An 11,271-nucleotide genomic window follows, 5' to 3' on the forward strand; every position below is an offset into this window, starting at 1 on the left:
GTATATGCCAGGAGAGGGAGATATTGGAGTCTTTGTGTAATGCTGTCTGGAATGTGAAATGAATCAGCTGCTACAGGAAATGACATGGCCACTCCTAAAACTGTAAACCTGGAGTCGCCACCTGACCCGGCAGTTCCGCTTCGGGGGAACAACCCAGAGAATCAAAAGCAGGGCCTGACCGAGTCATCTGCTCACCCATGTTCATGACAGCATGTCCCAAAAAAGGTGGGAGTAGCCTGAGTACCCAGGGAGGGTAATGACAGACCCACCAAGCGTGGGCACAGGTGCCACGCCTTCAAAGGCGGGGGGATTCTGACCTGAGGTCAGCGCGGATGGACACGCAGACCTTATGCTGAGTGAAACAGGCCAGGCACAAAAGGACAGGGCCCTGTGATGCCACTTCTGTGAGCCCCCGGCGTGCTCAGACAGCAGCCCGCTGGGCGCCAGGGCCGAGGGCGGGCACGGGAGCTTAGGGGAGTTTCAGCTCTGCAGGCGGGGAGCCCCGGAGGGGGGTGGCTGCCGACGTGACTGCAATGGATGCCCACGAGCGTCACGCTTTAAACTGGGAAAAATGACAAGACAGCCCCTCAGTTAAAAGCAAGTGAAGTTGGTTTCAGCAATAATTTTATCCCAGTGCACGCCACACACACAACTTCAACATGTAAGTGTTGAAAAGCCTTCCGTTCTTTTTCTCACGCGTTGGCCTGGGACACGCGGGCTGGATTCCACCTCCGCAGCGCATCCCGATTCACACTCACCCTGTCTCAGGTGCCCAGAGCCATGCGCAGGTGGCGGCTGCCAACGGGACAGCGTCCACCCCAGCCAGACCTCACCAGAGGTGTCCCCACCATGCTTGCAGAGACATCTGTGGGCAACACACTGCAGCTCCCCCTGCACCTCCCTCATCACACACACACACACCCCTCCTGCGTCAGCAGACACCCCTCTCCCTGCGCACCTGCCCCTGTCCCAGTTCACGGCAGGGCCCAGTCTCACCCCTGCAGACTCTGTCAGGCCTGGTTGGTTTGGCCTGGACACCTCCCCTCTTGCATCTCATCCGCGCGTCACCCTGAGGTGTCCGCCCAGGCAGGGCCTCAGATTATCATCTCAAAGTCAGGCGTCCGTAAGTCCACCCAGGAGGGTCCCTGGTGTCCTTGCCCCTGCTTCTCCTGGGGCTCTTTGTCCTCCTCCTCTTCCTCGCCGCTCTCCTCCTCCTCCTCTTCTTCCACGTTGGCCGTCAGTTCCTCCCAAAGTGCGCCCATCTCCAGCCCCAGTCTGCACAGCTGGGCCAGCAGCTGGACATCCACTCGGCGCATGTTCTCCTGCAGGTAGGGAGGGGGTGTCACGGGCACGCCGCCACCGAGGGCGAGGGGTCCGTCCCCCTGGGCTGGGTGGGAGCAGGCCCTGTGTCCCTGCACCCTGGGGTCTCCTGTCCTTGTTCCTCCACTTCCTCTCCCGTTACCTACTCGGTCTCCATCTCTGCCTCCCCCTTCCTCTTGCTCCGCCCTTGGCTGGCTCCATCTCTCCCGTTCACATTCAGACAGCGTCTGTCTCTGTTCTTTTTTTCTCTTTTTTTAAGATTTATTCGGAAGAGTTTCAGAGAGAGGAGGAGAGACACAGAAAGATCTTCCATCCATTTGTTTACTCCCCAAGCGGCTGCAAAGGCCATGGCTGACCTAAGCCAAAGGGACCCTCGCTTGGGCCATCTTCCACTGCTTTCCCCAGGCCACTAGAAGGGAGCTGGGTCACAGTGGAGCAGCTGGGGGCTGGCACTGTGGCTCAACAGGCTAATCCTCCAGCTTCAAGTGCCGGCATCCCGTATAGCCGCCGGTTCTAGTCCCAGCTACTCCACTTCTGGTCCAGCTCCCTGCTTGTAGCCTGGGAAAGCAGTAGAGGATGGCACCCACATGGGAGACCTGGAAGAGGCTCCTGGCTCCTGGCTTCAGATGGGCTCAGTTGCAGACGCGGCTGTTACGGACATTTGGGGATTGAACCAGTGGATGAAGGACCTCTCTCTCTCTCTTTCACCGTCACTCCTTCTCTCTCTGTAAATCTGCCATCCCAATAAAAATAAACAACACTTAAAAAGTAAAATAAGTGGAGCAGCTAGGACAGTAGCCAACACGCATGGAGAGTTTGTGGGTGGCGGCCTTACGTGCTGCACCACACAGCCTGTTGCTAATATCTGCGTTCTCTCTTGATCTTCTGCCCCCACCCCTGCAGCTCTGCACTGTCTTTTCCTCTATTCCTGTCTTTCAACCTCCAGCCTGTTCTATTTTATTCATTCTCCCTCTCTTTCTCCAAACCCCTCACTCACCAGCTCCTCCCAGATCCACAAGAGACTCTGCCTGGCACCTCCAGGGTCTTCCGTGGGGGACATAAGGGTCTGGCGCGGGCTCTCCACCGGGGGGACGCCCCTCAGGGCCCTGGGGGGTGGGCCCAGCCCCGGGGGGGCCAGTCCAGCCTGCTCCAGCCGCTTCCACAGCTCCATCGGGAGTGCTGGCCGCTAGGAGCAGGAAGTGGCAAGGTCCAGGGGAGTAAAGGGCAGCGTGGAGGGGAAGGCGGCCGGGTCAAGGCATCGCAAAGTCCAGTGCTGGGTGAGGAGCAGCGGCCGAGCAGGGAGCTTCTGTCTCCGACGGTTAACCTCAGCTCTGCTCACCTGGCCCAGCCTAGCTCCTGTGGAGGTCGTGTGTGCTGGTGCCCGCTGTCCCCTGCGTCCCTCCCACCCCTGCCCTCTCTTGGACTCCCTTTGAGGCCGGCCTGGCTTCAGTGCCATGCCTGCCTGTCTTCCTTGGCTCAGTCCAGCCCAGGCTCTCCTCAGCAGCGGCCCCAAGGTCCAGGGTCAGAGTCCAGGTGCCAGGAGAACAGGGGGCAGGGCAGGCTGCTGGCCCCAGGAGCGGTTCTGCCCTCCCTGGACGTGCCCAGCCTCATCCCAGTCAGGGTGGCCCCCCTATGTGACCAGAAAAGCACGTCAGGTTGGCACAGTGTAGTGTTATAGTGGGCTAAACCTCTACCTACAGACCTAACATCCCATGGGAGTGCTGGTTTGAGTCCCAGCTGCTCCACTTCCCACCTGCTTGGGCTCCTGATCTCATATGGGAGACCCAGAGGAGGCCCCTGGCTCCTGGCTTCAGATCGGTGCAGCTCTGGCTGTTGCGGTCACTTGGGGAGTGAATCATCAGACGGAAGATCTTCCTCTTTGTATATCTGACTTTGCAATAAAAACAAATAAATCTTTAAAAAAATAAAAAATAATCATAAAAATATGGAATGCGACCCAGAGGAAGCTCCAGTCCAGCCATTTGGGAAGTGAGCCTGTGGGGGTAAGATCGCTCTCTAACCGCCTTTCCAGTAAGTCAGTCCTTCGTAATAATGCAGGTACGGCATGGGAGCCGGAGGACGCTCCGGCGACTGCAGCCAGAGGAGGCCCGTCCCCTCGCAGGAAGGACTGGCCATGTGGTCCCAGAAGCCAAAGAAAAAGGTGTGTGCGCCTTTAAGAGGAGGGGTGGCGAACAGGGGGCGTGGCCCCAGGGGGAAGAAATTCACGCCTGAACCAGGTGTGTGGCCTGGAAAAAAGACCGGCTCCTTCCGGTTCCGTCCCGGTAGCAAGATGGCGGCGCCCAGGGCGGTAGGTGACCGGAGCTGCTGGAGCCCCCGGAATCGAGGTCCTTCTGCAACGCCTTCCGGGCGTGCAGAGCGGGCAGGGCAGGCGCGTCCCCACCAGGCGCCCCGCCGGGAGCGCGGACCCGCCGGTCTTCCGGGCCGGGAGTGGGACCGGGCGGGGGCGGGACTGGAGGGCGCCCAGCCAATCAGGCCAGGGGTGAGAGGTCACCGGGAAGGGACGTGGGGAATGCAATAATTACCAGAACGTGTGGATTCTAGAATTTGGCTAAAGGGGAAATTGAGGCAGAGGAAGAGGGTTGGGAGAGGAGATGGACGCGTTTGGGGTTTCTTCATGGCCGGCACGCTGAAGCCCAGTGGACAGTGGGGACCGGGCTCCTTCGCGGGCTCGCCCCTCGGCCTCGCGGGGCAGGGCGGGCAGCCGGCTTGGGCTCCAGGGCACGGCCTCGCCGGTCAGGGCACCGGGCGGGGCGGCCAGGGCGGGCAGCCGGCTTGGGTCGTTGCTGGGCTCCACGCACGGCCTCGCCGCGCCCTCCCGGAGCAGGTGTGGATGCTTTGAGGAGAGGAGCGCGCTGGGGAGAACGGGAGGCGCCGCGCAGTGCAGGTAGCAGGTTAAGCTCCGCCTGCAGCGCTGGCGACCCGCACCCGTGCGCTTTGCACCGAGTTCCTGCGGGAGGGAGAGCCAAGGCTGGTGCGTCCTTCGCCCACGGGGAGACCCGGAGGACGGAGGACGCCCCCTGCTCCCCCCGGCCGGCCCTGGCGGCTGTGGCCATGGGCGTGAACCAGCGGATGGGAGATCTCTGTTTCCATAACTCTTTAAGTTATTTTTATTGGAAAGGCGGATATACAGAGAGGAAGAGAGACGGAGAGGGACATATTCTGTCCGATGGTTCACTCCCCAAGTGTCCACAATGGCCAGACCCGAGCATTTCCGAAGCCAGGAGCCTGGCGCTTCCTCCGGGTCTCCCACACGGGTGCAGGGTCCCAAGGCTTTGGACTGTCCTCTGCTGCTTTCCCAGGCCACAGGCAGGGAGCTCGATGGAATTGGGGCCACTGGGATTAAAACCAGGGCCCCTCTCTGTAGCTCCTGTCTTATATAAACAAAAATGGTTTATGATGGATAGCTTTAATTTTTTCATTTATATTTTTGATGATGTTTTAACTAGAGGGGAAATGTGGGAGATTGTCAGATAGTAGGGTTTGAGAGGAAGAGAAGGGTTGGGGAAGAAGGCGGGAACCAGGGAATGTTGGGTAAACCAAGGAGAGATCTCAGGGCCCAGAGACAGGCTGTGGCGTTCTGGGGGCGCTGGGAGGCAGGGTTGGGCTCCGACAGACCTGGGGCTCCAGCATCCCCTGCCTCGCTCTCGGCCTCCCCAGCCCCTGCGCCTGGCGGGCCCCGTGTGCAGCGCCAGGGGCGTCCGTGGCCTGAGTGGGACAGGGCCCCCGCGGGGCAGCCAGCAGAGGTGGCGGACGCTGCTGCGGTTCCTGACCGACCACTTCTATGACGTGGAGGCTCTGAGGCAGTACCTGCTGCGGAAGCGGCTGCTCAAAGTGCAGCAGGACAATCGGTGAGCAGCCGCGGGGTCCCCTGGCCCTCCGCCTCCGTGAGCCCCCCAGCACACAGGCCGCCTGCGGGTCTGGCTGACACGGAGCCCAGCAGGGCCGGTTCCCCCCGACCGTCCTCATCCCAGCGATGGCCCTGCTGTCCTGCTTTCCAGCGCCAATTCCGAGGAGCCATTCTGGTTTCCTCTTTGCCCTCCACACCCTCCCGCCCGCCGATAAAATCCAGGATCGCCCGAGCGTTCAGCCCCCACCCCCAGCCTCCCCGGGGTCTGCAGAGCACCCAGGCCCGCTCAGGGAAGTAGCATGACTTCCTGTCACGTCGCTGACAGCCGCCAGCCATGCTGCCCCCGTCCTATCAGGGAACCCCCTGCTTGGCAGCCGCCCCAGCATGAGGCTCCAGGCGCCACTCTCCTTCTGGCTTCACATTCCTTGTTGCCATTGAGGTGTCGCCTCAGCCTTCTCCACACCTGAACTCCCCTGACCTCCCCTAGTCGGGGCCCCTGGGGTGCTGGACAGTGCTCAGCCGGGGGCGTGTGCCCCTCAGCAGTGTCGGCCGGGTGGGGTGGACCTCCTGGGGGTCTGCAGGCCCTCACCTCCTCAGGCCCTCACCTCCGTCACCCTCTTCCCTGCAGATCCTTCACCTCCCTGGAGGAGCGCTACGGCCCGTCCGTGGCGGGCGCCTTCTTCGTCCTGAAGCAGGGAGGCGCAGTCAAGTACGGCGGCAGGTGCCGGGCGGGGTGGGGCAGGCGCGGGTCTGTGCCGAGGGGTGGTGCCCGCACCCCGCTACCCCGCTGGCCCTGACGAGACCCTGTGCCCACACATTTCATTTTCTTTCTGTATTCTTTTTATTTTTGTGAAAGGCAGTGGGAGGGGGAGGGGGAGGGAGAATCTGGTTCACTCCCCCATGGGCCTGCACTTCACCTCGGGGTGCAGGGACCCAGGCGCTTGAGACATCGTCTGCCGCTCTCCCAGGCTGTTAGCAGGGAACTGGCTCACAGGTGGCACAGCTGGGACTCAAACCAGTGCCCGTACGGGATGCCGGCGTCAGCAGAGGCAGCAGCTTAACCGGCTGTGTCAGTTAAAACTTGCATCAGGACAGCCGGTCGGCATGCCCACACCCTGGCTGGTTGGATTCCCGGCTGTTCCCATTCCAGCTTCCTGCTCGTTCAGACTCTGAAGTAATAGGGTTCCCACCACGGGCACAGACCTGGCTCAGTCCGGCCCGAGGGCGCTCAGGAGTGAACCAGCTGCCAGGCACCCACCCTGTGTGAGCTGTCCCGACGGTGCCCACCCACAGGACCCTGCATGGCGCCTCTGGGCTGTGCTGCGGGCCCAGGCTCGCACAGCGGTGACGCGTCCAGTGAGGGAGGCTGTCGGGATCCAGCCCTCGGCGTGGGCTCACAGCCTGCCGTCACGGGTGGGCTCTCAGAGGCGGGGCCTGGGTCACGGGGGGCTGTGCTCACACCCCTTCTCCCCGCCAGGTTCCGGGACCAGGAGTGGATCCGGCCCAGCAAGCACGGCCGCTTCTCCCTGGAGTTCTTCAAGTCCCAGGACGCGTCTGTGGAGGCTGTGGATGCCAGCGGCTGTGCCATCAACTACGAGGGCATGGGCAGTCTCTGTGCGTGGGGTGCTGGCCGGGGGCGGGCCCAGGGGGACGGCCCTGTGCCACATGTCCTGTCCCCTTGCAGTGTCCCTGAGGGAGCTGCGGTCCCTGTCGCTGCAGCGCTGCCCCCACGTGGACGACTGGTGCCTCAGCCGCCTCCACCCGCTGGCCGCGTCCCTGGAGGAGCTCTCGCTGGCCGGCTGCCCTCGGGTCTCGGAGCGAGGCCTTGCCTGCCTCCACCACCTCCAGTGAGACCTGGGTTCAGGCCGGGCCCTGGGCAGTGTCCCCCACCCAGCCCAGGTGCAGGAGACATAGGGAAAGGGTCCCTGCTCCATCACAGACTGGGTGTGGGTGGTAGGTGGGCCAGGGTCAGTGAGTGGCCAGGACAATTGATGCCGGTTCCTTCATTCCTGGGACTGACGACACAGGCATGGCTGGGTGTCTGGTCAGCACGGGGCAGCTTTCACGTTCCTGGAGTGACTTAGTCACAAAGCCAGGGATTGAAATGGGTCAGAACCCCTTACCACGCACACCTGACCGCTGCCCTCACAGCGGCCTCCTGCCCTTCTCCCCGCCCTCAGGAACCTCCGCTGGCTGGACATCTCGGATCTCCCGGCTGTGTCCAGCCCGGGCCTCACGCGCATCCTGGTGGAGGAGATGCTGCCTGGCTGCCAGGTGGTGGGGGCTGACTATGCCCAGGGCCTGAGGCTGGGGCCTGAGGAGCAGCCCCGGGACGCTGCCAGCCCCATCCCTGCCTAGCCTGCAGCCCCGGCCCACCTAGGGCTCCCGGAAGGTTGCTGGGGTCCCTCAGCCTGGGCATGTGTAGGGGGTGGGCAGTGACTGGCAGATCTGAGAGAAGGCAGGCGTGAGGTTAGGGTGTCCGTTGCCCTTTGGTAGCCCCACAGAACTGCCCACACCTTCGAGGACTCCTGCTGCACACAGCAGGCGCTGCGGTGCCAAGCGCAGATGGCTGGGTGCCCGGTGTGGGCAGTTACTGCCTTGGGTTCCCAGTTCAGCTCTTCTGTGCGCTGCCTGCTGCCACCTGCACCGCTGGCTTTGTCAGTAGGGGGCGCTGGAGGACACGGGAGGACGGGCAGGTGCCAACGGGCTGTGCCCCCATGCACCTGCTGTTCCTGGGCAGCCCCCACCAAGTGGCTTCCCATGGGGCTGCTGTGGTTGGCTCTGGGCAGCACCCCCAGGAAACACCCCAGCCTTGTTCTAATTCAGTGTCATTCACATTAAACCCTCGGATGGAGCTTGTGTGGCGTTCTGACTGCATCTGTATGAACACAGCACGTACCCGAGTGCCCCGGCAGACTGACGCCTAGGCTGGGACCGGGGTTGGTGTGGTCCCACTGGCGGGCGCGGGCCTGTCCGGTGCAGTGGCTCAGAGGGAGGCACCCTTGGGGGGCAGCAGGGATGGCTCAAGGTTTTGAGTCCCTGCCACCCATGTGTGGGATGCTGATTTCCTGGCTCTGGCCTGGCTCATCTGAACTGTGCAGCTGTGTCTCCGCTGTTGGCATCACAATCCAGCTGCCACCCACGGGTCAGGTCACCCTGTCCCCAGGGTGTATGTGAGCAGGAAGCTGGAGCGGAGGGAGACTTGAACCCAGAGTGCTCAACCACTGGGTCACGTACCCGCAGGCACCGTGGAAACTTCCCCCGTCCGGCTGCTGCACGGGGGCCTTGGGTGGAGCAGATGCCAGGGCAGTCAGATCTGTGGCTCCCCCTTCACCCCGCAAACTGCCCGGCCTGTGGGGAGGGGCAGTGCAGGCCCTGGTGGAGGGCGCCCAGTGTGGTGGGCCAGAAGCTGATCCTGCCCCTGCCCCCGGGCCCTGCCCTCACTCCCAGCCCAGCTTCCAGGCCATTAGCTCTCACCACTTCCTCCCACTCCTCCCCCAGCTGTTCCCAGGGCTCCATTATTCAGACGGGAGGAAATCAGGGCTGAGCAAGCAGCTGCTGGCTGACCGGCTCCCCTCCACACACGCCAGCACAGGGCAGGGTCAGCTCCTCCCTGGTCTGCCTGCCTCCCCACCCCCGGCTGCCGCGGGTCCCCGGAGGGCGAGGGCGAGGGCCATGCCGTAAACACCGCAGACACCCTGGCTTGTCCCGGGGGGCCAGAGGTCGGTGCGCCAGTCACTGCAGCCCCGGGGGCTTGGGCACCTGGGTAGGAGTGGATTCCCACCCTGCTAGGCAGGCGGCCCAGGCCCCTCCAACCACCAGCCCGTCACCGCCTGCACCTGCCCCTTGTACAGACCCCGGCTGCCCTCCCCTCTGCTGGATCTGCCGCTGGGTTCTGACTCGTGCCTTCCATCTGCCCAGTCTCCCCCAGCGTGCCCACCCCCTGCCAGGGGAGCACTCCCTGCCTCCGTTTCCCTCCTGTCCACCTTCCTGCCCCCCACCATCCGTGGCTCGCATCTGCTCCCACTCCGCACATGCACCCGCCTCCCGGTGTGGCCCGGCGCCAGCCCGTGTCTCCCGGGCCTCGCCCTCCCGCGCACGGTCCTCCATCCACGGCTGTGACCCCGCCTGCGCCCTTCCCGGCCGCCTCCCAGCAAACCGGCCCCAACATGCCAGCGCCCCGCCAGGCCGGCCCCGCCCCGGCTCCTCCCGGCTCCTCCCGGCCCCAGGGGCCCGGCCGCCTCCCGCGGCACCGCTCTCCCCGCCCCCGGCCGGGCTGGGCCGGGCTGAGACCCACGGCGGCGCAGGCTAGGGCCAGGGCAGAGCAGAGGCAGCAGGGCAGCGCCCGGCTGTGCTGGGGCTGGTGGGAGCTGGACCCAGAGGTAAGGGGGGTCGGACCCCTGCTCCCCCGACCCGGGTGGGGCTGCGGGAGGGAGGGAGCGTCTCTAAGACCCTGGAAGGAGCTGACGGGGGGGGGGGGGCATGAATGGAGAAGATGGGAATGGCGGGCTGTCCCTGAGGGGCAGCTGGGGAGTGGGCTGTTGGGAGGCCAGGTTGGAGTGGGGGCGCCCAGGTGTGGGAACGGGAAACAGCTGGGCCGCCGGCTGCAGGAGCATTTGGGGGAGGCAGCGGCCTTGCGCCCTGCACCCTAAAGGCCCCTGTGGCTCCCTGTGGCTTCCCTGCAGCTGCCACGGGCGGGTCATGCGCTGCCCCAAGTGCCTTCTCTGCCTGTCAGCGCTGCTCACGCTCCTGGGCCTCAAGGTGTACATCGAGTGGACCTCGGAGGCCGGGCTCAGCAGGGACTCCCCGGGCCCCAGGGGCACCCTGCCAGACGCCACCTCGGCCAGCCCCGAGCCCACCCTGCCTGCCAACCTCTCCGCCCGCTTGGGCCAGCCTGGCCCGCTGTCCCCAGCTTACTGGAACCAGCAGCAGTGGCGGCTGAGGGCCCTGCCCAGTGGGGACGGCGCTGAGGCCGGGGACTGCCATGCTTGGGGGGCCGCCGCAGCTGCCCAGATTCCCGACTTCGCTTCCTACCCGGAGGACCTCCGCCGCTTCCTGCTGTCCGCGGCCTGTCGGAGCTTCCCACGGTGGCTGCCTGAAGGCGGTGTCGGCCATGTGGCCGGCTGCTCGGCCGAGGACGTCCCTTACCTGCTGCTGGCTGTCAAATCGGAGCCAGGGCGCTTTGCGGAGCGCCAGGCCGTGAGGGAGACCTGGGGCAGCCCAGCGCCTGGCATCCGGCTGCTCTTCCTGCTGGGGTCCCCGGCAGGACTGGGGGGGCCCGACCTAGGCTCGCTGGTCGCCTGGGAGAGCCATCGCCACCGTGACCTGCTGCTCTGGGACTTCCTCGACGTCCCCTTCAACCGGACGCTCAAAGACTTGCTGCTGCTGGCCTGGCTGGACCGCCACTGCCCCGACGTGGCTTTTGTGCTGCAGGTTCAGGACGATGCCTTCGTGCACATCCCTGCCCTGCTGGGCCACCTGCGGGCCCTGCCGCCCTCCTGGGCCCGGGGCCTCTACCTGGGTGAGATCTTTGCCCAGGCCAGGCCCCTCCGCAAGCCTGGAGGGCCCTTCTACGTGCCCAACTCCTTCTTCGAAGGCCACTACCCAGCCTACGCCAGCGGGGGCGGCTACGTCATTGCAGGGCGCCTGGCCCCCTGGCTGCTGCGGGCGGCCGCCCGGGTGGCCCCCTTCCCCTTCGATGACGTCTATACCGGCCTCTGCTTCCGCGCCCTGGGCCTGGTGCCCCGGGCCCACCCAGGCTTCCACACTGCCTGGCCGGCCCAGCGCGCCTTGGGCCCCTGTCTGCTCCGCGACCTGCTGCTGGTGCAGCCCCTCAGCCCGCAGGACAGCATCGGGCTCTGGAAGCAGCTGCACGACCCTCGGCTCCGGTGCTGAGCCCCCTCCTTCCAGGTCTGGGCGCGCACACGCCGCTAGAACTGGGACAGCATGAGCTGCTTTGGGTCTTCCTGGCTGGCGGGCAGGGGCACCACCCGGCCCTCATCTGTGGCTGATAAATACACGCTGCCCGCACAGGCTGGGCTGTGTCTGCGTCTGGGGGACTTGGCAGCGGCACAGGCACTCTG

General features: G+C 64.7%; 3 protein-coding genes across 4 annotated transcripts; 2 read left to right on the forward strand and 1 right to left on the reverse strand.

Moving 5' to 3' along the window:
- Positions 1-1,094: 1,094 nt before the first annotated feature.
- ERICH4 (glutamate rich 4) lies at positions 1,095-2,491 on the reverse strand. Its single transcript, XM_040976522.1, has 2 exons — positions 2,318-2,491; positions 1,095-1,322 (listed from the first exon to the last, which is right to left on the reverse strand). Exons 1-2 carry the CDS (start codon positions 2,489-2,491, stop codon positions 1,095-1,097), a joined length of 402 nt encoding a protein of 133 aa, XP_040832456.1.
- A 1,085-nt stretch (positions 2,492-3,576) lies between these two features.
- DMAC2 (distal membrane arm assembly component 2) lies at positions 3,577-8,047 on the forward strand. 2 transcript variants are annotated; one of them, XM_040976261.1, is made up of 6 exons: positions 3,577-3,628; positions 4,999-5,189; positions 5,817-5,897; positions 6,666-6,802; positions 6,873-7,035; positions 7,369-8,047. In XM_040976261.1, the coding sequence occupies exons 1-6, from the start codon at positions 3,611-3,613 to the stop codon at positions 7,544-7,546; spliced, it is 768 nt and encodes a 255-aa protein (XP_040832195.1). In that variant the 5' UTR covers positions 3,577-3,610; the 3' UTR covers positions 7,547-8,047. The 2 variants fall into 2 exon arrangements, with proteins under 2 accessions (XP_040832195.1, XP_040832196.1); XM_040976262.1 differs by having other exon boundaries at positions 6,908-7,035.
- A 1,419-nt stretch (positions 8,048-9,466) lies between these two features.
- Positions 9,467-11,229, forward strand: B3GNT8 (UDP-GlcNAc:betaGal beta-1,3-N-acetylglucosaminyltransferase 8). The gene is made up of 2 exons (XM_040976266.1): positions 9,467-9,570; positions 9,874-11,229. The coding sequence occupies exon 2, from the start codon at positions 9,890-9,892 to the stop codon at positions 11,081-11,083; it is 1,194 nt and encodes a 397-aa protein (XP_040832200.1). The 5' UTR covers positions 9,467-9,570; positions 9,874-9,889; the 3' UTR covers positions 11,084-11,229.
- Positions 11,230-11,271: the final 42 nt, after the last annotated feature.

This window comes from Ochotona curzoniae, unplaced genomic scaffold (genome assembly GCF_017591425.1).
Source record: "Ochotona curzoniae isolate NIBS_2020 unplaced genomic scaffold, NIBS_Ocur_1.0 contig_2699, whole genome shotgun sequence".
NCBI lineage: Eukaryota > Metazoa > Chordata > Mammalia > Lagomorpha > Ochotonidae > Ochotona > Ochotona curzoniae.

Bases quoted from the DNA above. Each gene is read 5' to 3' on its own strand.
- ERICH4 (XM_040976522.1), bottom strand. From the start codon at position 2,491: ATGGAGCTGTGGAAGCGGCTGGAGCAGGCTGGACTGGCCCCCCCGGGG. The intron at 1,323-2,317 runs GTGAGTGAGGGG...CCCTACCTGCAG, and splicing joins TGTGGATCTGGGAGGAGCTG to GAGAACATGCGCCGAGTGGA.
- B3GNT8 (XM_040976266.1), top strand. From the start codon at position 9,890: ATGCGCTGCCCCAAGTGCCTTCTCTGCCTGTCAGCGCTGCTCACGCTC.
- DMAC2 (XM_040976261.1), top strand. The intron at 6,803-6,872 runs GTGCGTGGGGTG...GTCCCCTTGCAG, and splicing joins CGAGGGCATGGGCAGTCTCT to TGTCCCTGAGGGAGCTGCGG. The intron at 7,036-7,368 runs GTGAGACCTGGG...CCCCGCCCTCAG, and splicing joins GCCTGCCTCCACCACCTCCA to GAACCTCCGCTGGCTGGACA.